Raw genomic sequence first — 21,848 nt, forward strand, 5'->3', positions numbered from 1 at the left:
TCATTTTTATTTAATATCACTTTATTTATTTTTTACCTGAAAAAAATAATCACCCAACCAATTTTTATTTAATATTTTTTTATCTTCAAGTAATTCCATCTCCATTCCTTTCATATCTAATTATGAGAATACAAGTAGTTGTTTTTTGTACAAATTCATGAATATATTTGACTCATCTATCCCTTGCTGGGATTCCACCTATATTTACCTATAATCCAAGTAATCCCTTCCCCACTGAGAACACTTTCTTTCATACGTATAATCTGGTACACACATACACATATTGTATAGATAGTTGGGTGTATCATTTCCCGGTACATTGTCGTCGATCCCGGGAAATAGCTAGCCTTGGTCATAATATATTATCAATAACAGTGCACGGTTTATTTGTTTAGAGCTAACCAATCCGGCTTTTTTAATTCTGTAACCCGATCCGACCTAAAACGATATTTATGGGGTCAAAAAAAGACTAGACTATAAAAATCTAACGCTTCATCATTAAAAATATTTCATTACTTTGTAGGGCATCATTTATAAATATCAATGATGCATATACCGCATAATTTTCATAAGCATCAATCCTAAAAAATTTAAATTTGTAAACTTCAAATTGAATTCAACAATTAAATTTTGTGCATCGTAGATTGCACTAATTGCAACTTGTATAAGCTGATTGTACAAGTTGCAATTTCATCATCATAAAATGTCTTATTTAATATCAATATTACTCCTTTTAATTATCAACTACTAATTGATACTATCACACCATTTTGATATATTTAAATTACGTTGTTATTAATTATTAATGACTAATATAATAGTGGGCAATTATAATGTGCCATAAAGTTACTTATACTTTAGTAATTTTTTCTCAACTCATTTACGTTCACCATGAATAATTGTCAATTGTTTAATTATACTCATCTTAAGTTCTGTAAATCCTTCATTTAAAATTATTCATCTCATTTTTTTTGTTTACAATTTGTACAAAATTGCTACTTATAATACAAGGGCCAAAAAGTCCGGGACTAAACACATAGATGGCGTTTTTTTAATTCGCCTCATTTTCAGTGTGTACCAACCTTCAAAAGACAGCTGTAAAAGTTTCATGATATCATGTTATATTATGTAATAATTAAATGCCTGATTTCCCGGAATACTGAGAGAGTAACCCTAGGGTTGATAGATATGTTAGTATGCGAAGAAAGAGAAAATAAATAGAGAATTTTAATTGAAATGTCATTATTGTTCGAAGAGGGAGGGGAAATTAAAAAAAAAAAAAAGACAAATTCTTTATTTTTTAGCTGTTGTTTCACTACAAATTTAACGATCCATGTACGTAAAAACAAAAACCCCAGAAGCCCTTTGGAAAATTTACATATATGATAGGGCATATCTATTTTGAATAATTATATGAAAGGGGTATGAGGACCATAAATCTTATCATTTTATTAACAAGTGATATTGATAGGGCAATTTTTAAGGTTCCTAGACCCGTGATTTATTTCACGTAATTATATGTGGAACACTTATTTTAAATATTTATGTATATATCTGTGTATGTACGTTCCTAATTTAGGGCAGCCCCTAAATTCAATGTTTTAGTTTAATTTGTCTCACCCGTCCATTTTGTTTTCTTGATAATGAAACATGGCAATATAAAATATATTTGACTTTAAGTAATATTTTATGGGTGGTCACTACTTCTTAATGTTTCAAGTTATATTGAATGATTAGTCAGGGGGGGGGGAAATTCTCCAATTTTTTCTAACAAGAAACAGGTACAATACCAACTTTGTCTGTAAGTATAAATAATCTTTGTACCAATATCTTTACTGGTTGAGTAGTGTTGATGCTTCAATATACAATCCTTGTGAACATCAATTAGACTATTTATACTAGCGGTAGTACCCAGCAATGCTCAGAGTAATTAGGTTCCGGCTAAAAGACAAATATTGGTCTAAAAATAATATAAAAAATAAATCCCCCAAAAAGTGATACTCTCCGTTAATCATGTGCAGACTCAAATGTAATTACTCAGTACCATAATACTTATATCAATGACGTGTTCCCTCCTCAAGAATGAAAAAAAAAAAAAAAAGAAGAAGAAGAATATGAGAAAAAAAAAGTTGGGATGAGTGATGATAACTTAAGTCTTAAGAGCGCTCATTAATAAAAACCAACAATATTCTATTAACAAAGCAGTGTTTATATTTTATTCAAATAAAAACAAAAACAATAAACATTGTTCCTTTGATAAGCACAAGATTTATTTATTATAAATTATTTATTATATCAAAAATATGTATTTAATTTACATCAGGGAGCACATACAGTGCACCCTGTTTACATGCTCGATGCTACATGTACGCCCCTGCAATATTTCATGAGTACGATTACATTGTTATTTCTTGTATCAAAATATATTTATGACATACATCATGGATCACTATACCCGGTGACTTGTTGTCATATATTCATAAATACATAGACACTAACTTTGCTTGATTAATATGGATTGATTGTACTACTAAGTAGGTTATTTTTCTGAATAAACAATTATTAGCTACACTCTTTTGTTCTTGGTAGAAGTAGAATTATAATTTTATCTACGTTTCATTTGTGTTCCAAAATAAAAACGTTTGGCTCTAAATTTAGGAGCCCCCCTCTTTAAATAATCCTCAAATGTTACACTTTTTGTAGTGGTGTATATTTGTTCTATTAGAACTGATTGAAAGGTTTAAAAATAAAAATGAAACACATTGAATTTTTAATTATACAATAAGAGCCACCCTAATAGACATGTGATGATGACTTCATATGGAATATGAAATAGCCTCATCAAAAATTATCCATTTCTTACTTTTATTAAAATTACTTTTTGCCGAAATTATATTAACAATTATTATAGACATGTAATAATAGATTTAAGGAATACATCATATTATTATTGAATAGTGTTCATATATGTACATATAATGACTATTTTCTATAAAAGGTTATCATTTATAGAGATAATATTAACTGCAATGTCCCCCCTCCCCCCCCAATAAAAAAAAAGAAGTTAGTATTTAATAAAAAATAATAATTCAATTACAATTATGCCATTATATTATCTACGAAAATAAATAAATATATTTAATGCATTTTCGTTCCATCAATGCCGTAGAAAAGATAGTCGCTGCAGTTGAATGAACGAATATATCTTGCCCGTCAACACAAGAGTATGTTCGAATGATTCTTCAAAAAATTGTATTTTATAGGAATTATCGTCTATTTATATCAACCAAATTATTCTGATCAATCCTCTGGAAGTGCCACAAATTTCACTTATAGTAGCCAAAATTGATCGCCGCAATCAAAGTATGAGAAATTCACATATTTTATATAAAAAAGGCTATATCCGGGTCAATAAAATCCGTTTCAAACAACCAATGGTACTATACTATAGCGGAAGTTTTTGGGTATTCAAATATGTCTAAATTAGGATTTTCTCCTTTTTTTTCTAGACTGTTTTTATATTGACACACTGCATTAGGGAAAATAAAGCTGTACCATTGCTAGAATAAAATAAAACACGTCAACAAAAAAACGAACTAAAATGATTTTCACAAAGTTTAGAGTGGATTACATTTGTGTTTGTAACAAGAATTATCGTATATTTCTAAAAATAAATTATTCTTATTAAATCATTGGAGGACCTGTTAATATAAAATAGCCAAAATTAATTATCAGAATAATAAATTGGCAAATTTCATTGGAAAGGAGCAATATGGGGCCTAATACAAGTCTCTTAATTCAAATAAATATTCTAAACTATAGTTAAAATTCTTTGGTATCTGAACTCATCCCACAAATTTGAATCCAAAGGCTATAATGCACTCAAATATGTTTAAAATAAAGTAAGAATATAAGTAAAATAAATAAATTGGGGGATTTAAATTTATATGATATCAAAAAATTACTTCTTGAAAAGTCGAGTTATACTATATATGTTGGCCGTTAACACCAAAGCAAGCTAGAATGATTTTCCTCAAGAGTAATTATGAATTAAATTTGTATTTTTCTACAAATTATAGTCCATTTATTTTATATCAGAATATCTCTTTGAGTGTGTTACAAATTGAAGATTGAAAGTAGGGAAAATTATCGTCACATTACAAGAATGAGAAATGGATAGATTTTATTAAAAAGACTACATTGGAGACAATATAAGTTTCTTACATCAAATAAAGATTTAAACTATTGCTTATATCCCTATCAGAAATTTAAATACTCTAATATATCTATGAATTATTGGCTATATGTACATATACATGACGTAAAAAAAAATCAATTTCTCTGATTTTTGTTCAAAATTGTTTTTAAGCTGACGCACCACATATTTATTGGGTTATAGTAATATGTAGTAAGTGTCATTGAGTCAAGTGCCAAATGTATGCTTCTCATATATATATATATTTTTCATGGAGTCAAATATCCGGAATATTAATTAAATTAGGTGGGAATATGTTGATACGAGCACTTTTTCAATTTGCAATTTGTTTCTACATTTAATTTCATTTTAAAAATGGGAAAAGAGAAGGGAAAAAAAACACATGAATGGAAAAAATCCATGATTTGGCAAATCTCATTCAATATCTGTTAATAATCATAAATGTTCTTTTGTACTTATATGGCATAGGAGGCGGGCATAGATACATGTAAGTAATGATAAAGGCAACATAAAGGCAACCCACGGTGGGAATTACAGTCAGACTATAAAGCTTTAAATTATTATGGTAGCTGTCAAATTGATAAGGGTTTGATTTATAATTTATGTTCAATTGTATTATTGAGTATTCAAAACAGATGTGCGTGTTGTTCATGGTGTTGATTTCGTCAGACAAGACAATGTAGAAATAATAAAATGATTTTAAAAGTACACTCAGAAAGGACGGGTCGACAATAAGACAAACATCTAGCCAAATTTGGGGTATTAAGATAGGATAAACTTTCCTGAAACTTAGTTGAGATTGATACTTCTCAAAAAATGAAATAAACCCGTTATGATTTATGGAACGTTGAAATTATGGAGGTTCGAAAAAGATACATAAAAATATTTGGAACATTTGAATTGGTTTAGAGTTTCATGAACGTGATAAAACGAAACGATTTTTTTTTTTGACAATATTAACAATGTTCTGTTAAGGAGAAGGTGATGAACCCTCAAATGTTTTTGATCGCCATCTCTCATCAAAATACATATTCCTCGTACTAAAAAGTTTTGAGAACCAAACTCATTTTATCTTCTCCTTGTTATTATCAGATTATTAATTATATTCATTAAAATATTGTGTATACATATATATCAATATGTACAAAGCATACTATACCCTGTTCTCCTTTGGCCTAATTAAAAAGTTTTTTCTTGTAAATAAAAGAATATAAAAAAAGGGGTTTGCCTCATAAATCAATTTGCTTATACATATGGGAAATTAAGACTAAGAGTTCACAGGTCTTGACTCCTATTAATAATGCTCCTAGCGAAGATTTTTTATTTTCAGAGCTCAAAAATATATATAAGATTTTATATCTCCATTATGACTCATGGTATTATTGATATAAGCTGAACCAATTAGCTTGGGCTTTTTGTATGATAACAGAGTAGGATGATAAAATTATACTTTTTTGGGTTAATCACTGTCAAATAATACATATTTGATCCATTTGCAAATCAAATATGTTTTATTTTGCCGATTAAAATAAGAAATCACACTCTATTTGTTTTTAGATCATGCAGTCACATTTAGTCTTTTGTCAGTCCCTATAAATTAGGTCCAGTCCAGTCTAAGAACCAGCCCTACCATCCCTCGGGTACTGTCCTTAAGACCGTCGGTCCTTTGGCCTGTCAGTAATAGAAACGGATCTTAAAAAGAAGAAATAAAGATGAATAACGCCATCAAGGACCAAACTTTATGAGTTTTGGGACTGATGAACAAGACTGAACTTGCCCAAACTGAGACAGAGCTGGACGGAGCTACAGTCTTCGGTCCTAAAGAAGCCACCTACACAACACTACTCACACATTACTAATATTTTGATATTTATATTGACCATATTTGCTTCATTATTATAGGTACACTTTCTTGAAACTTAGTTAAGATTCATACTTATCCAAATCAGTTTTCAGATATGGGTCGTGAATTGAGAGGTGTCCAAAAAGGATACATTCTAATATTCGGAACATTTGTATAGGTTCTGTGTTTTTGTAGAGTATTTTTTTAAACTATGTAGTAAAAACTAATGAAATAAAGCTAATGAAAGAAACCATATCGGAGAGAAATTAAACAAAGGTTTTCAATTATAGTTCGCATTATTAGATATTTAATCTCAAAATAGAAATTTGAATATAAGTTCGATAATTTACCAAAATAGATTCATGAAGTATTAGTTTTGCATTAACTAAAAAAAAAAACATAAGAATATTTTTACTTTCCTTGATTTTTGTTCAAAATTATTTTGATGTAGATAAGGCATGTCTTTTCTGTTTTATTTCTCCTTGATTCTTTCTTTTCATAAAATACGTCATAATGATAAGTATACAAACATGAATCCCCCCTCCATCCCCCATACATAATAAAAATTACATTCATATTTTATAAATGATAAATACTCACTAATCTAGGCCTTTAATCATTTTTTTATATAATATAATATCTCCTTTGTTTTCTCTCAGTTTTTTTTCTTCTTCTGTACATTTACGTACCAATACAAATGATTTGAGCTATGACGTATCATTATTATATATGAATGGAATTTAAATTATATACATATGCATATAGGGTGAACGTAATTTAAGTATTTCCTATTTGTAAATCCTGTATAATAGAGCGGTTTGATTTTCAACTTTTTCGAATTTCAATTACGTCTAGTGTGGAAAATTTGTCATATGGTATTAAAAAAATGGCATTGTGCTACATGCTCATTGTTAGGTCACACATCTCGATCAAATTATGAAAAAAAGCAAAATCTCTTTAATTAGTAAATATAGATACTAAGAAGGAATTTTTTAGTTATTTTGCAAAAAATAATTTCGATATATATTTTTTAAACTTATGCAAAGTCTTAATTTTTTTTAATTATTATTATTCAATAGAACAAAAGTAAGGAAAATTTGATAATCTGTGTATAGTCCACATCCTTTTTTAACATTTTTGGAAAGGGAAAATCAAAATTTTCTAATGTTATTCTCACTTTTTGCTCCATAGGCTAGCTTTATAATACTTTAGTAATGCTTTTTTAAGGTTAGAATAATGTCTATCATAATTGATTTATGTAAAATAATGATTAATGCTGTATTTTAATCCTTACTAGTGAAATAAGGAACTTTTGTCGCTTTTCAAACTTTGAATAAATTGTACTAAGGATGGCATCGTAGAGAAATACTATTTGGCATAGATCATTTGGTTCCAATGTTGCTGACACCTGCCTTAGACTTAGTTTTAAAGCAAATTTGTTTTCGGAAATCTAAGGTTTTGAAGATTATGTAATTTTTGAGGACAAGGTAAAATAGATACCAAAAAAGATAACATCGTCTTTTTAGTGTTAAATGCCTTGAAAACCTTGAATATTTCTGCAAAACTGAAAAGGGGAAATTTCAGAGTTTCCGCCTTGTAGAATATACAAACATATGATATGAGCATTTGTAGTTTTTTTCTTTTATAAATAAATAACAAAACATATACGTATATTTGATATCATTTTTTTAAAATTTAAACAATAAATTTTATCTATAGTGTACATAAGAGTTTAAAGTTTCAGATATTTAACATTTTTTTTCATTTTTTTTTGAAGACCCATCATATTATCTGATAAAACATGTAAAAAAAATTTTTTTTTACATATTTCTCGTCATCATTGTAATATATTATATTTATATATGTTTTGAACTTCTTAAAGGGGGCTTCATATACATATGTAATGTACATTACATATGTATGACTGTTAAAAGCACAAGCTTTCAAATATTTGACTTACTTTCTAGATATTTTTCTATAAACAATGTACTGCATGCTCCTCCAGTTCTAAAAGCATTGAATTTCAGATTAAAGACGTGGATTTGTTATAAGAAGTTTAACCTTCAAAAAATTATATGTAGAATCATTTTTAATAAAACAGTGAAACTTTAGGAGCTTAATGTAATGGCTAGAAGATAAATAGGAATTGTCATTTATTACTCTACTAACATCTCGACAAATGCGTAATTTAGTCAGATAAAATTTTTCTTTCCAAAGTGAGCTTTTTAACCCTATAAAAATAGCCCATTCTGTGTCCTAAGTCTGCATTTCTTATCAATCTTTTTCGTTCCTTCTTTCAGTCTTTTTTTGTCATCGGTCCTAAAAAATTATCCCATTTATACAATAGTCCTATGACGGATTAGTCGGACTGAAGAAAAGAATGAATGGCATATACATCCTATAATATTTAAATGTTATATGATAAGATAGACGCAAAATTTTAGCAAATATCTTATTATAAATAAAAATCCTAGAAATGATTGATGATATGTATATAATCGTAGCTATTGAAATGATAAAATGAATTCAAACTTAACTGAGAGCACGTCGTTCCCTTTGTTTATCAAGCAAACCTTTCCTCCAAAAGAAACCTTAAATATGTCCCAGAATCAGTTGGTATTAATTTAATTTTTTCCCAGTTTTGGAATTATATTTCAACAATTGTTGGGATTTGTTCACATCAACTTATAAGAACTAATTCTAATTGAACAAATCAACAATCAGAATATTGAATATATCAAAAGAAGCAGACAGTTGACAGCAAAATGCACTTTTTGTGTTAGTGAGGTAAAGCTGTGAGAGGTCTTTTTTGTTTTTTAAACACTCTAACTCTAATTATAGTTGTTGAGTTGATATGGAATGTTACTTTTATCAGAATTTTAAGCTCTTACTTGTTTACAAAATTTTGAGTAATTAATAAATTACTTATAATCAGAACTTAATATATGCGAATGAAAATATGTTAATATACTATTCAATTTGTATAGTTTTTGCATATAATTTCACATTAAATACTGTACGTATCAAAGTTAATTTTATTTATGTTACTTATTTAAATTGGAGGAGTAGGTAATTAATCCATGGGTAGTTAGTTTCTTTTAATTTAAATAGTATTCTAGTAATGTGAAGAATTAAGTAGATTATACTGAGATCTCCTTTTCGCGGGATTTATCATTGTTTTAATAGGTGTTTTTCTTTTATTATTATTTGAACTGCCTTGTCTCTTTTTTCCTTAAAGCTTTGCTTAAAAAAATATATCTAACGTGACAACAAATACTCATGCTTACTTTATACTAAGTTATTATCTCATTCAAAATTAAAGAATAAAGATAACAGCCTAGGAAACCATAAATGATCACTGTTGTTATTGTTAAACACAAAAAAAAACATAGAAGAATAAATGTTTAGAATCTACAACTCTACTAATATCTGAGAACAGCTGACAGTCCTAGTTAGGACTTATGAATGAATGATAGCTGTATCTAATAATATTAAAGTGTTATATAACTAGTGTAAAGTCAATCATTATTTAGACTGAAGACTACTGCCCCATTCTGTTCAATCTCGGTATGGTCCAGTTCAGTCCTACATATGAGTCCTAGACCTTATAAAGTTCGGTCCTTGATGACGTCACTCAACTTATTTTCGTCTTTTCTTTTTAAATCCATTTTATTACTGACAGTCAGTAGGACCGATCCTTAGACTGGACTGAATTGTACCAAATAAATGAGGACTCACACAACACTATACATGACTAGATAGACTTTTAAATGTTTTTTGTTTCATTATTATTTGAACTGTTTAGTCTCTTCTTTCTTCAGGATCTTACTAAAAACAAAAATACCGTCCATCATGACAAGACATACTCGTGCTCAGACATTATCTCCTCAAAAATTAAATATTAAAAAGCATATAAAAGAACACTGTTGAGATTGCAAGAGACAAAACAATTCAAATACGAGTCAATGCTTAGAATTTACAACTTTACTAATATCTCAAAAGCAGCTAGCTTTAGACGGTCCTTTGGTCGTATCGGAACTTTAAAAAATAATGAATGATATCTATATCTTGGTACGTTGCTAGCTTTCATCTTATGTGGGGGAGGGGCTTATCCTAAGAAAGTTTAATTTTATATGCTTAAATAAGTCTTGTCAAAAAAGGGCTAGTAATGCAACTGGCTATATCCTATTTTACAAGAGTATTATATGAATAGATAGTCCCAAAATTAATTCTAGACCACATTAGGGGCCAATGTTTTTAAGGGGAGAGTATTGGCTAGTTGGATTGAAGTCAAGTTTTAGGTATATTACCCAACTGGGAGATATTAATGCTCGCTATTTCCTTCCAAAGTTCAAAGCAATATGCAACATATGGCACATATTCCGTAGCATAGCTAATGGTAAGTACTAGAGATTATCTCCCAGTTTCTCTTTTTTCAGGGATTATCCTGGGTTTTAGAATTTGGAAATTTTAAAAAATCTGTTAAACAACCTCTAGAATATGTACTTCTTATTTTATTGAAAATTGGCTTTGAAGATCTTTCCGAATTTGGCTCATGTACGCTGAATTTACGGAGAAATGAAAAACCCTTATACCTCTTAAGAGAGTGTATATTTTATTCTTTGTATACTTACATTTAATATATTCGTATATATGTAGATTAGGTTTGATTTACAAATGTGTATTTACGGTATTTTTAATTCGATGAAACATTTATTTTCTTTTCTTTTAAAGTAGAGATTCTTATTAACAATTTTTCGTAATTTATTTTTTTAATGCATAAAAAAATATGCATATATATATTTTTTTTCATTATGAACAATAAAAACGTCATGTAACCTCTCTATTTTTTAAGCATGAAACTATATGTAAGCAAAAAGAAAGTCATTTTAGTCATACCTATAATATGATCACAAGACTTTTTATTCTTTTATATTTTGAAAATATGTTACTTTTAAATTAATGGTTGCAATTTAATTATATAAAAAGCATGTTTTTGATTTTATCTTTTTTTTTTAAATAAGGACTTGAAAACTATGATGTCAATCTATAATTTTTTAGTGCTACTTACAAAAATTAAAATATTGCAAGTCATGTATACATATGTGTGTTTTGTACAGGTTGCAATTTGTATAAAAATATTGTAGAAGTTACAATTTGTAGGTCTTATAACTAGAAATGTTGAAAGTATGCTTAAAAAAAAGAACTGTAATTAACATTGTACTACTGACAATTTTAAAAATGTTTAAAAGGAGAGCAGCTCAGCTATCATGCCGTACCAATGGCTTAGTTTCAAGCAGCTAAGAGATGAAAGAAATAGACACAAATCCCTCTCCTGATCTTGCACAAACTTAAGGAGGAATTACTTAGTTGTTCATCCTAAAATCCATTATGAGTTCAACAAGAACTTATTGAAAAAGAAGAAATAATGTTGACAGGATCCATTTTTTCAATCCCTGAATAATTGGTGTTTTGACTTGTTTTTGATATAGCCCTACTTTTAAATTATTTAACACTTACAAAATATTGTGACGAATAAATTTTAATTAAGTCAATGTTTTGAAAATATCCAAAGACCATGAACATTGTATCTTCTATGCTAATAATACACAAAATATATATTTCTGTCGTGATAAATGTATCCTCTTTCTAACATAAAAGAACTCTCTTCTTTAGTGTACAATACATTTATTTTGTTTGATAATTAATTTTACAGAAAATGATATATAAGACGAGGACATAATATGATAGGCGCCCTAAGAAACATATGGTACCATTGTTATTGAATTTATATAGTATGTACTTCCTAGTAGGAAGTTTGATTGATGACTTTTTGCCAGAATGAAAAATTATACAAGGAACAAATGTTTTTATATGTTGATTAAATAATAACGCATCAACATGGAGAAAAGTAATAATATGTGCTTCCTATTTAATTAATTAGTACTATACAATATATTTTTTGTGACTGAGTTTCTGCTGTACAAACTATTTTTTTTTTTTTTTCATATTGCAAAGTATTTAAAAATTTTAGTTCGAAAGATATATTTAAATTAATGTGTTTTTTATTTATTTATGTATAGTTCGAACAATTAAAACACTTTAATAAACCTAGGATATATGACAATGATGTGATGTGAATGATATGCCTTTAAGGGTACAGTGTACTCTATAAATTGGCCAACTCGTCATACTTTCTATCATGAAATTAGTGACTGGCTTAGTGAAAAGTTGAAATTAAATTATCACAACCTTTTAATCATAAGTAAATCACTTGGGAAGGTGAAGTGAACTGCACGAAGATTTATTAATGGAGTAGAAGAACCAATTAGCAATTTTGGAGGACCATTAACGTAATCCTTTTGTGATGGAGGTTGTGAGAGGAGAGGATAATGTATGGATCCTACATTTTTCTTTTCTTGATCCAGCATTTTTACTCTTGAATATTGATGAACTCTCATAATGAGTAAATTATCAATATAACGTAATTATAATAACATTTTTAAAAGTAGTAGTGCCTTACTCCGGCCTCATCCTTCAGTCCGTCCACGGATCAACTCGACAATAAGCCCCCTCCTGCCACCCCCCGATATACTCAATAAGAGACAAAGATCCCTCTCCTACTAATTATCCTATAATAATATATTCTTAGCGTCGCATCTCTTCACCTGGAAAAGTTATGTTCTTATTATTAAAGAGTTGCGACATTTGAATTCCAGCTTTCCGCTTACGCTTAATTTCATGATCGAAAAAAAAGTATGACGTGTGGGGTGACTTCAACAATGGACCCACTTTTTATTTATTACCTCCGCCAATAAAGTTGAACAAGGTTATTTTTTGCCTCTGTTTGTCTGTTACCAGGATTACGGGAAAAGTTACAAATCGATCTAACTTAGTAGGAAAATTATATATTTTCGCAGTAAGAGACCATTAAATTTTTAGATGTCAAGGTCAAAGATGAAGGTGGCATAAAACGTTAAAAAAATATAATCAACAATAACTCTGACACATATTGAATTAGAAATCTCAAATTGGTGTCCTTATGTAAGATTCATGAAGATGCTTGATAGAAAAATCCAATTCAGAAAAAATAACCATGGGTTGCCCTCTACCGACTATCCATTCTAGTAATTTTTGAGTCGTATATGGCATGTTAAATGTCTCCATAACTTTACTACTTCTATAAAAATGATATGTTTTCTCATCTTCAAATTATAAATGTCTTAAATATTGTATAGGCTTGCTGTATTAAATTTTTTACATCCATATTCTTTTTTTTTAGTTTTTCAGGCAATTAATCACTTTTCCTTAACAAATAAACTACTTGGAACCAGTCTCCCTCTCTCTCAGAACTAATTTCTTCATCATACAAAACTCACACATCATCAGCCTACCTTCTCAAGCTCCTCACAGGGAAGTGAATAACTCAGCCATTACATCACACAGACAATGAAAATCAGTCCAGTTGGATATTTCAGCTATAAGGATAGGACTCTCTCATTTTCCACGTAACATATTCTCCTCTGTCAAGATTCCTCCCGAATCTGCCGGTGGAAGTTGCGTCGGAGATCGACGGAAAAGGAATGGCAGCTGTTCCAGCAGTTCCTTCCTCGATTTCCGATCAAGGAAAATGGAGAACCGAAATTCTTCACTCTGTATCACAATAATTACTTCAATATTCCTTCTTTCTATTGTTCGACCAGGTAAGAGTTGATTTAAGTAATAAATACGTTCATTTGTAATAACTTTGTAGTTTTGTGGTCGGGTATAGCAGTGTAACAGTGATACCAGGGTAGTGGTACAGTTAAAGAGTCACTCTATTAAATTTATATTGAAACCAGTTCTTGCAGTAATATTATTTTATCAAATTACACTATGCAACAAAATGAAGGTCTTGGAACGCCTGCAGACTGAAACCCACATTTATTAATGTTATTTTAGCCGTAGAACACGAATATGCCCATTAACACTTTCAATCCATAAAGGCTTGGCCTTTAAAACCTTGTTTTAAATCAAGTTTTTAGGGTATAACTAAGATTCAGTACCATATTTCGTCATACAAAAACGATATATATGAAAATCAAAGAAATAATAAATTGATAAAAACATTTCAGCATTTAACAAATGAATTCTAAAACCAGCTTATTATATTTAAATTTGTTAATAAATATTACAAACTTAATTGTACATAAATCAATCAAAATCGACCTTTTTTAAAGGCATTTTTTTTTTCATTGACTGAATAATGTATTTTTCTTAATATTTTAGAATACAAGTATAGACATATCAATTTTGGTACTAAACCAAATACATAGCTTTTTGTATCGTGACATTACTACTTTTTACAAGTGTATATTTTCATTTGTATTTAGTTGAACAACTTATGTAAATATGATTTTACTTTTTAATAAGAATAATTTACCATTACTCTAAGTAAGAAATATAGGTTTTTTTAAAAAACATGCAGATAGAGAAATATATATTTTAAAAAATGAGGATAAAAATTGGATAACTAAAAAAAAAAGAAATATATTTTTTCTTTCACTATATTTTTATAATCTTTTCATTTCGGAGAGTTGAAATTAAGAAATAAACGATTTTTCCTGTGCTTTATATGTACAACAGATTGCCCCCCTCCCATAAAAAAGGAAAAAAAACTATACCAAAAAGCAAATCGAAAATTATATAGTAAAATTTAACCCCAGTTGAAGTGATATATGATGAAGTAAAAGTTTGGTTATTAAGCTCATGTTGGATCTATTAAACTTTTAAAAAACTACTGTATTTTGCACTGATAAACAAATTAACCAAAAGACAACTTTCAAAGGCTTTGATTATAGCTGCTGCTCAAAATAAATAAATATAAAGTACCATTTTGACCGTACAAGAGGATACTTCACAGTTACCTTTTTCGGGCAATGTATTTCGCACCTTTGAGTGACAAACATGTTACTACAAATCAATTTAAATGTAGAGAGCCACTTTAAAGAGAACACTTGAGAGCAAAAATTTTGTCCACTGGAGCTATATATGCTGTTTTTTTTTTATTAAATACCAAGGATGGGAAGCAATTCCTAGAGTCATACTATTGACATTGTCAAATACATCTGTCAGCTAGATACAGCCCTAGTTTTAAATAAAAAATCAGAAGTATAAACGTTTTCATCGAAGAAGACGAATGGATAGATTATTATGTTTTGTAATATTTAGTATGTGATTATTTAATATAATGTTGTGCTTTTCATATTGATATGTTTGATTGTTTTGGGGTGTATCTCTTGGCAAGGAGGTCTAATTGAAAGCTAAAATGCTTATTCATGTACATAAAACGTAATTCTTCCTAGCATTTTATATTATATACCTACATTTATGATATGAATAAAAATCTATTTCTGTTGTGACAATAAAAAAACGGTCATCAACAAAGTTTGAGGCCTCTCACACCAACTTTTAGTGTGATACAAGTCCTTTTAGTTTGAAAGAAAGGTAATTTTGTGGTCAAAATGAAATTCTTTGAAGATCCGTAAGTCAAAAATTGTACTTGCTACATTTTTGATATTTGATTTATCCTTCTCTCAAATAGTACTCCCGGATTCCAATCATTTGATGGATCATCAGAAGATGTTCTCAATTACTTACAATTCCTATATTTTGTCAAAGATTGTGTTCCTCCTTTTTCTTCAACAAATAGCAAGTCTTATAGATTATCCTGACTTTTATTAGGAAATACATTCCTCGGTGATCTATTTTTTCCATCAACTCTCATATCTTTATAAGATATGATGTTTTTATTCCCTTACTATTTAATCTCATCACTTGTTGTGTTTTTCACGTTTGCTTATACAGTTCAAGATTCACTAAACCTGTTGAATTTCCAAAAATCTGCTGTTGTTACGTATTTTGAAAAACGATTCATGGGTTTGCCGCTTTTCTTTGTTTAGCAAACCAGTTTCGACGCCCATCAGTGAAATCCCAAACTCCTACCACTTTATTAAGAAAAAAATACGGAACTATTTTTAACTTTTTTTTTTTTTGTGGTGTTGGGGGGGCTTTCTCATAAGCTTTCAAAGTAGTAAATACTTTGTGCTTCATGTTTAAGAGTGATTAATGATTTATATTAGTCATTCAAATTATTAAACTTGGATTATATTTTTCTATCTTATGTTTGATTTGAATTCACGGGACAGTCTTATGTTGAAAGTACATTTAATTACCAAAAATGTTTACCAACCAATTTTTCTAAAATGTACCAACGAAAAAAATAATAATTTTTTTTTTTTCAATTATCACTTAATCTTTTTATCTTTAGACTTAGACTCTTTCAAAGATCTTTTTTTTCAACTAATGAAAATAGAGATTTAATCTAGACTGTTATTATAACATATATTTATTTTTTTGGGAAAAAAATAAACCAAAATAGTAATCATTTCGCAATACCATTTTGAAACATATTATATTGGTACTAGTGATGTAACGGATACTTTAATTGCAGTTCCGGATTCTATGCAGTTATTTGCTTCAATAATTCCGGATTATTAACGAATTATCGTCTAAAAGTTAGCGATTCTGATCCAATCCAGGGCAAGTTCTTCAATTAGTCTATAATCCGGTTTTTTTAAACTATATTTATTTATTTTTTGTACGGGAATATTTTAATAAAATTAATTATCGAGTTCTCAATTAACTTCTTGGGATGTTTGAGTTATTTCTTAACCTATTTTGTTGTTTTAGGTTTTTCAATTAAATTTTTACAAAAGATTTAAAAAATTCACGATTCACGAAAAATTTATAATATTAAGTTTCTTCGAAAAAATCTCCTAAATTAGATGTCTAATATAAAATTTAAAACAAAGATAAAATATCAATTTTTTTGGCGATGAATCTTAAATTTGGAAAACAAAATTGAAAAGTTTAAGCAAATAATACATTTTTTGAAAAAAAGTCAAAATATTTTTTTTTGGAAATAAGTTTTAAGAATGGAAAAACAAATTGAAAAGTTAAATCAAATAATAAATTTTTTGAAAAAAAAATCAAATACTATATTTTCTACTAAAAATTGAAAATTATTCGGGGGGGATAGGCCCTCTAGCCCCCCTTGTTGACGCCCTTGCTGTTTAAAAAAACAGCATTGTCCCTTGCATTTTGGTGACACTTCAAATTTTGTTACAATATTTAAGACTAGCATTTTTTTAAATAGATTATCTTGACGTTTTTTAAGAAAATGCATAACTTGATAACCCTACATAACGAGGTTTCAAACATTGTAGATTTTGTGGTTTTTCGAATTATTCTGATTCCCTTATATGATAATAAATTATAAAAAACATATTGGGGGAAAAAAATAGTTTTTGTAGTTTTTGATGAGTTAGTTCATACTCTGGCTATATTTTGATATAATAAAAGAGTTAATTTTGCATAGGGGGAGGAGAGAGTCCTGGATACATAGACATTAACATTTTGTTATTACTTAATTGACAAACTTGAAATTAAAAGGGTTACAAGTTCTTCTTATTTAAATTTCACAATATTTCAATGAACGGATTAAAAATCAAATAAATACTCGTTTAAAATTAAATTTTACAATTATTTTACAACTATCTTGTCTGGCAAACATTAATCAATATAACTTTTGATGAATAAAATTTTCAAATTAAAAACTTTTTTTTTATCTAACCATACTTAAAAAACAAAGGAGAAATAGTTCAAGTTGGACTTTGAAAATTCATTTCTTCTTTTACGGATTTTAATACTAAAAAGTCGCTGTACAACGTAGATATCATCTAACGCAGATTTTGTTTGTTCCCAAATACCACAATAAGCGGATACCTTATACTTACAGACCTTATTTTAAAATAAACACCCATCTATTTCTAATCTCGTCAGTTGTTGTCCTTTGACCTCTCTTGCATCTTTTTGGCCTGTACAATTCACGATTGACAAAAAAAGGTTTATTTTATATTTTTTGAAAAAAAATACACGTGTTTCATTTTTCTCAGTTTAGCCATTTGCAAACCAGTTTCGACCCCCAATCCGTGAAATCCCAAATTCCTACCACTTTTTGGATGAAAAAATATTCACACGATTTTGTAGGTGAATAGTGAATACTTTGTGCTTCATATTTAAGAGTGATGAATTATTTTTATTAGTCTTTAAAATAGTAATAAATTTCTTCCTTGGAATTTTTATTTATCAAAGCTCTAACCTTTCCTTGACCTCCTTTCTACTCCCATCAAAAGAACAAAAATAACATTTCTTTGTGCTTATTCATTTTAAAGAGCCTCAAAAAAGATATATAGAACACGGTTTTACAAGAAGTTATATTTTATTTTACATCCATAGTTTCCCTGTTACTTTAAATTAAAAACATTTACATATGTTTTTATATTAAATTCAAATCATTTTACCTCCCATTAGTCGCAAGTGTTGTCAAGATATTTTTGTAATGGTTCTGGTAGCTCCTTAATTTTTTGATAAATTTTCGACTGAATATATATTATACTATAAAAATGTCATTACAGCCAATTAAAATGCACTTATAGGACGTGTACATCATTTTTGTTAGGGTGAAAGGTATGTGAGAAACCATATACAGATATACTTATATGTTTGTTTTTGGTATTGTCATAAATTGAATCCAAGACTGCCGAACAGATGATCAGTCGGAAATTTAGCTAGCCAAGAATGTTCCTATGATATTTTTTTACCCCCAACCCCACCCCAAAAGGTCATTAAAAGGCAATTTCTTATTGAAATCAAATCTATTTTTCTTTCTCTCTGTTTCTCCCTCTTCTCGCTCAGCCCTGCAACACAGGCACCTTCTTGAAGTTTGTATCATACCTTTATTTTTTATAAAGGACAGTTTGTTATTTTTTATTGTTTGTCATAATCATAATTTATTTCATCTAATCATGAAATAGATTTTTCATTAAATCATATACATAGTGGAATACAAATTATGTGGAGAAATACTAAGAGTTATTCAAAATTAATTTTGACTAAACAAAGTATTCACCTTGTAATTATTAAATTACTTTTACATCATAAAATACATACAAAACCCATGTCCATATAAACTCGTTTAGAGCAGCTAAAGCACAACTTCTTATGCTACAGATAGTAAGCTCTGCAATTTAATGATCACTTTGAGGCAACTCGCTCGAGATCACTACTATCTCCAAAAGACCAAACAAGAGTTCGTGGTTTCATGACTTCCTACTCAATTTGGACTCCACGCTCTGGCTAAGGGAGCTGCAGTCCTACAAGAGTTCGTGGTTCCATGACTTCCTACTCAATTTGGACTCCATGCTCTGGCTAAGGGAGCTGCAGTCCTTAAAATTATGCTATACTGGTTTTTTTTTCAATGGACACTTTTGTTAGGGAGAGTGATGATCATACATTTTTAGGGTTTACGTCATCGGAGGTCCAATTTTATGATAGCGTAACGGAACTGCAAGTATCGGCTCCAATCTCAGTTTACCATAGTACCATTTTAAATGCATAAGTACCCTGTTACACCTATAGGTCTGGTATACTGAACAACACTAGTAGTAGCGTACAAAAATATCAGCACATTTTGATAAATGTAATTGAGTTCTTGACAGATGCATATTTAATCCCTTAGTACGAATAAGTTAATCTTTTTATATACCACGTTTCCTCAATCCATCACTTAAAAAAGACAGGAGCACAAAATTATACAAAGAGAGATGATTTGTATTCTTATTGACTATTTCTTAATATAGAGTGAAAACTAACTTATCCCTACTAAAATTTCAATGCTCAACTCTAGCGTATAAGTATGTCTAAGGTATGTTGAGCTTTCTAAAAGACCCTGTGCAAACATTATAGACCATGGTCAACATTGCACGTCCCTCTATATGCATCATATAGCTGACTATATGACAATGAAAAGGTTATTGAGTATATGTTAGCCTTTTGATATAATTTAATTAAATAACTATGTGCTTAGTTGCTAGAGTTTCTCACTTGCTTGGGGAAATATGTATACCTTCTATAATATCCCAGGATTATTTTTTTTAAATTAAAGTATCTCAGGAATAAATAAAAAAATAAAGTGAAATTAATTATTTTATAATATATTACGCGTCATCATTAGAGCAGACTAGGATAAAAATGAAGAAATTGAGAAAAAAATAATTTGACTTGTTCTAGATAATTTATTAATAATCATATGATTTTTTACATGCCCTCATTCACTTTTTTTTAAAATGAACTTTTAAATCACCAAAATACTATTTGTCGGTATGGGTTTATTATATGTAGGTATGGCTTTGAGCTTTTTCATGATGTTTCTCTTTTAAAATTAAAGAGTTTAGAATTCACGTGTATTTATGAAAGCCAATCCATGCTCAATATTATTTATAGAATTTTGGTGACACGTAATAAAGCTGTTAAAAACAAGCACCCTCCCACAGGGCATAAAAAAAATCTAGGATATAAACTACCATACACAAAAAATTAATCAACTATTTTAGCATACAGATCGATTTTCATAAAAAAAAATTCCAGCCTGATTATATATTGAAACGTTAAAAGAATATATTAAAGGGTACACTGTATATGTTTCTCCGCACTTCATACTTTTTATTTATATCTCATGATGCTGAAGATTTCATGGTTTAACACCAGTCTATCCAGAAAGCAATCACAAAAGATGGTAGAAATAGACTTGTGAGGGTGGAGGGAAGATTTTTGACACCAGCTGGAATTCAACCCATCTCCTTGTTGCAAGACTCTTTTGAATAAGTCTTTTGAGTTCTATTAAACTCTTTTTTGATACTTTTGACCCCCCCTAGAGTCCTGATGCCAACCCCCTCGAATATACTTTTTTTGTGCATGTCGAGGGGAAAGCCTGCAGTGTCTTTCACTGAGGCCCTTAAAGCCACTGTCAATCAACACTAGGACGCCATGACAGGGTGCTACATCCGCATTGGGTGTCAGGCCTTCCACCGGCGTCTGAAAGCCATAATTGCCGCTAAGGTCGGTTACATTAATGATTAAGAGAGCTCAGACATACATCTATTTATAGTATTAATTTTGTAGAAACTCTTTTGTTAATTAATGAGCTATATCTTGTTGAAGTTTAAAATTCATAGAGTTCAGACTTTAATGGACCACTCGATATACATTGAATTCAATAACGTAGAGTTAGCTTTCTTAAAATTATACTATAGTCACCTATGGACATGTTTGTTTATTTCAAAAATTGAGCTTTTTGTTATAGGTGTTGTTTAGATGGGCATCATTGTTTCTATACGCACATGAAGCATGCTTTTTACAACTCTAATTTGTAAAAAAAACATCATTTCAAGTGAATTTTAATATGTTTTTAACTTTTAATTTAATTAATTACAATTTGTTAAATGCACGATTTACCAGGAAATATATATTTAATTGTTTGTCCGTAATTTCTCAAATGTGTAAAACTCTTGGTGCTACATATGTTAGTAAAATCATAAAGAATACATAATTGGATACCTAATATATTTTATATTAGAATAAAAAAGGGATTAATTTATCAAAAAGCTCTATTCAATACTTTTTTGCCACAATTAATTCGCCCAATATACAAAAAAGGGGAAAGTGTACAAACTTTTTTCTTTACTTTGAAAAAAAAAACTTTTTTTGCTCACAAATGTTTGTAATGAGGTTTGTTTCTCTCCCTTGAGATATCTCTATCTCTCCCTCTCCCATAACTTGAATGCCTCAACATTAACAACAAATGACCAAAATTGATACACCGTCGATATAAAAACAATCTTAAGCAAA

General features: G+C 29.1%; 1 protein-coding gene across 19 annotated transcripts in view; it reads left to right on the top strand.

Moving 5' to 3' along the window:
- Window positions 1-21,848, top strand: part of LOC121122898 (protein turtle) — a 356,799-nt gene that overhangs the window by 296,941 nt on the left and 38,010 nt on the right. For all 19 annotated transcript variants that reach the window (XM_040717975.2, XM_040717977.2, XM_040717976.2 and 16 more), the window contains one exon: window positions 13,342-13,762. In XM_040717975.2, the coding sequence (XP_040573909.1) occupies window positions 13,690-13,762 (73 nt within the window). In that variant the 5' untranslated portion in view covers window positions 13,342-13,689. The remainder of the gene's footprint in view (window positions 1-13,341; window positions 13,763-21,848) is intronic.

This window comes from Lepeophtheirus salmonis, chromosome 8 (genome assembly GCF_016086655.4).
Source record: "Lepeophtheirus salmonis chromosome 8, UVic_Lsal_1.4, whole genome shotgun sequence".
Classification (NCBI taxonomy): domain Eukaryota; kingdom Metazoa; phylum Arthropoda; class Copepoda; order Siphonostomatoida; family Caligidae; genus Lepeophtheirus; species Lepeophtheirus salmonis.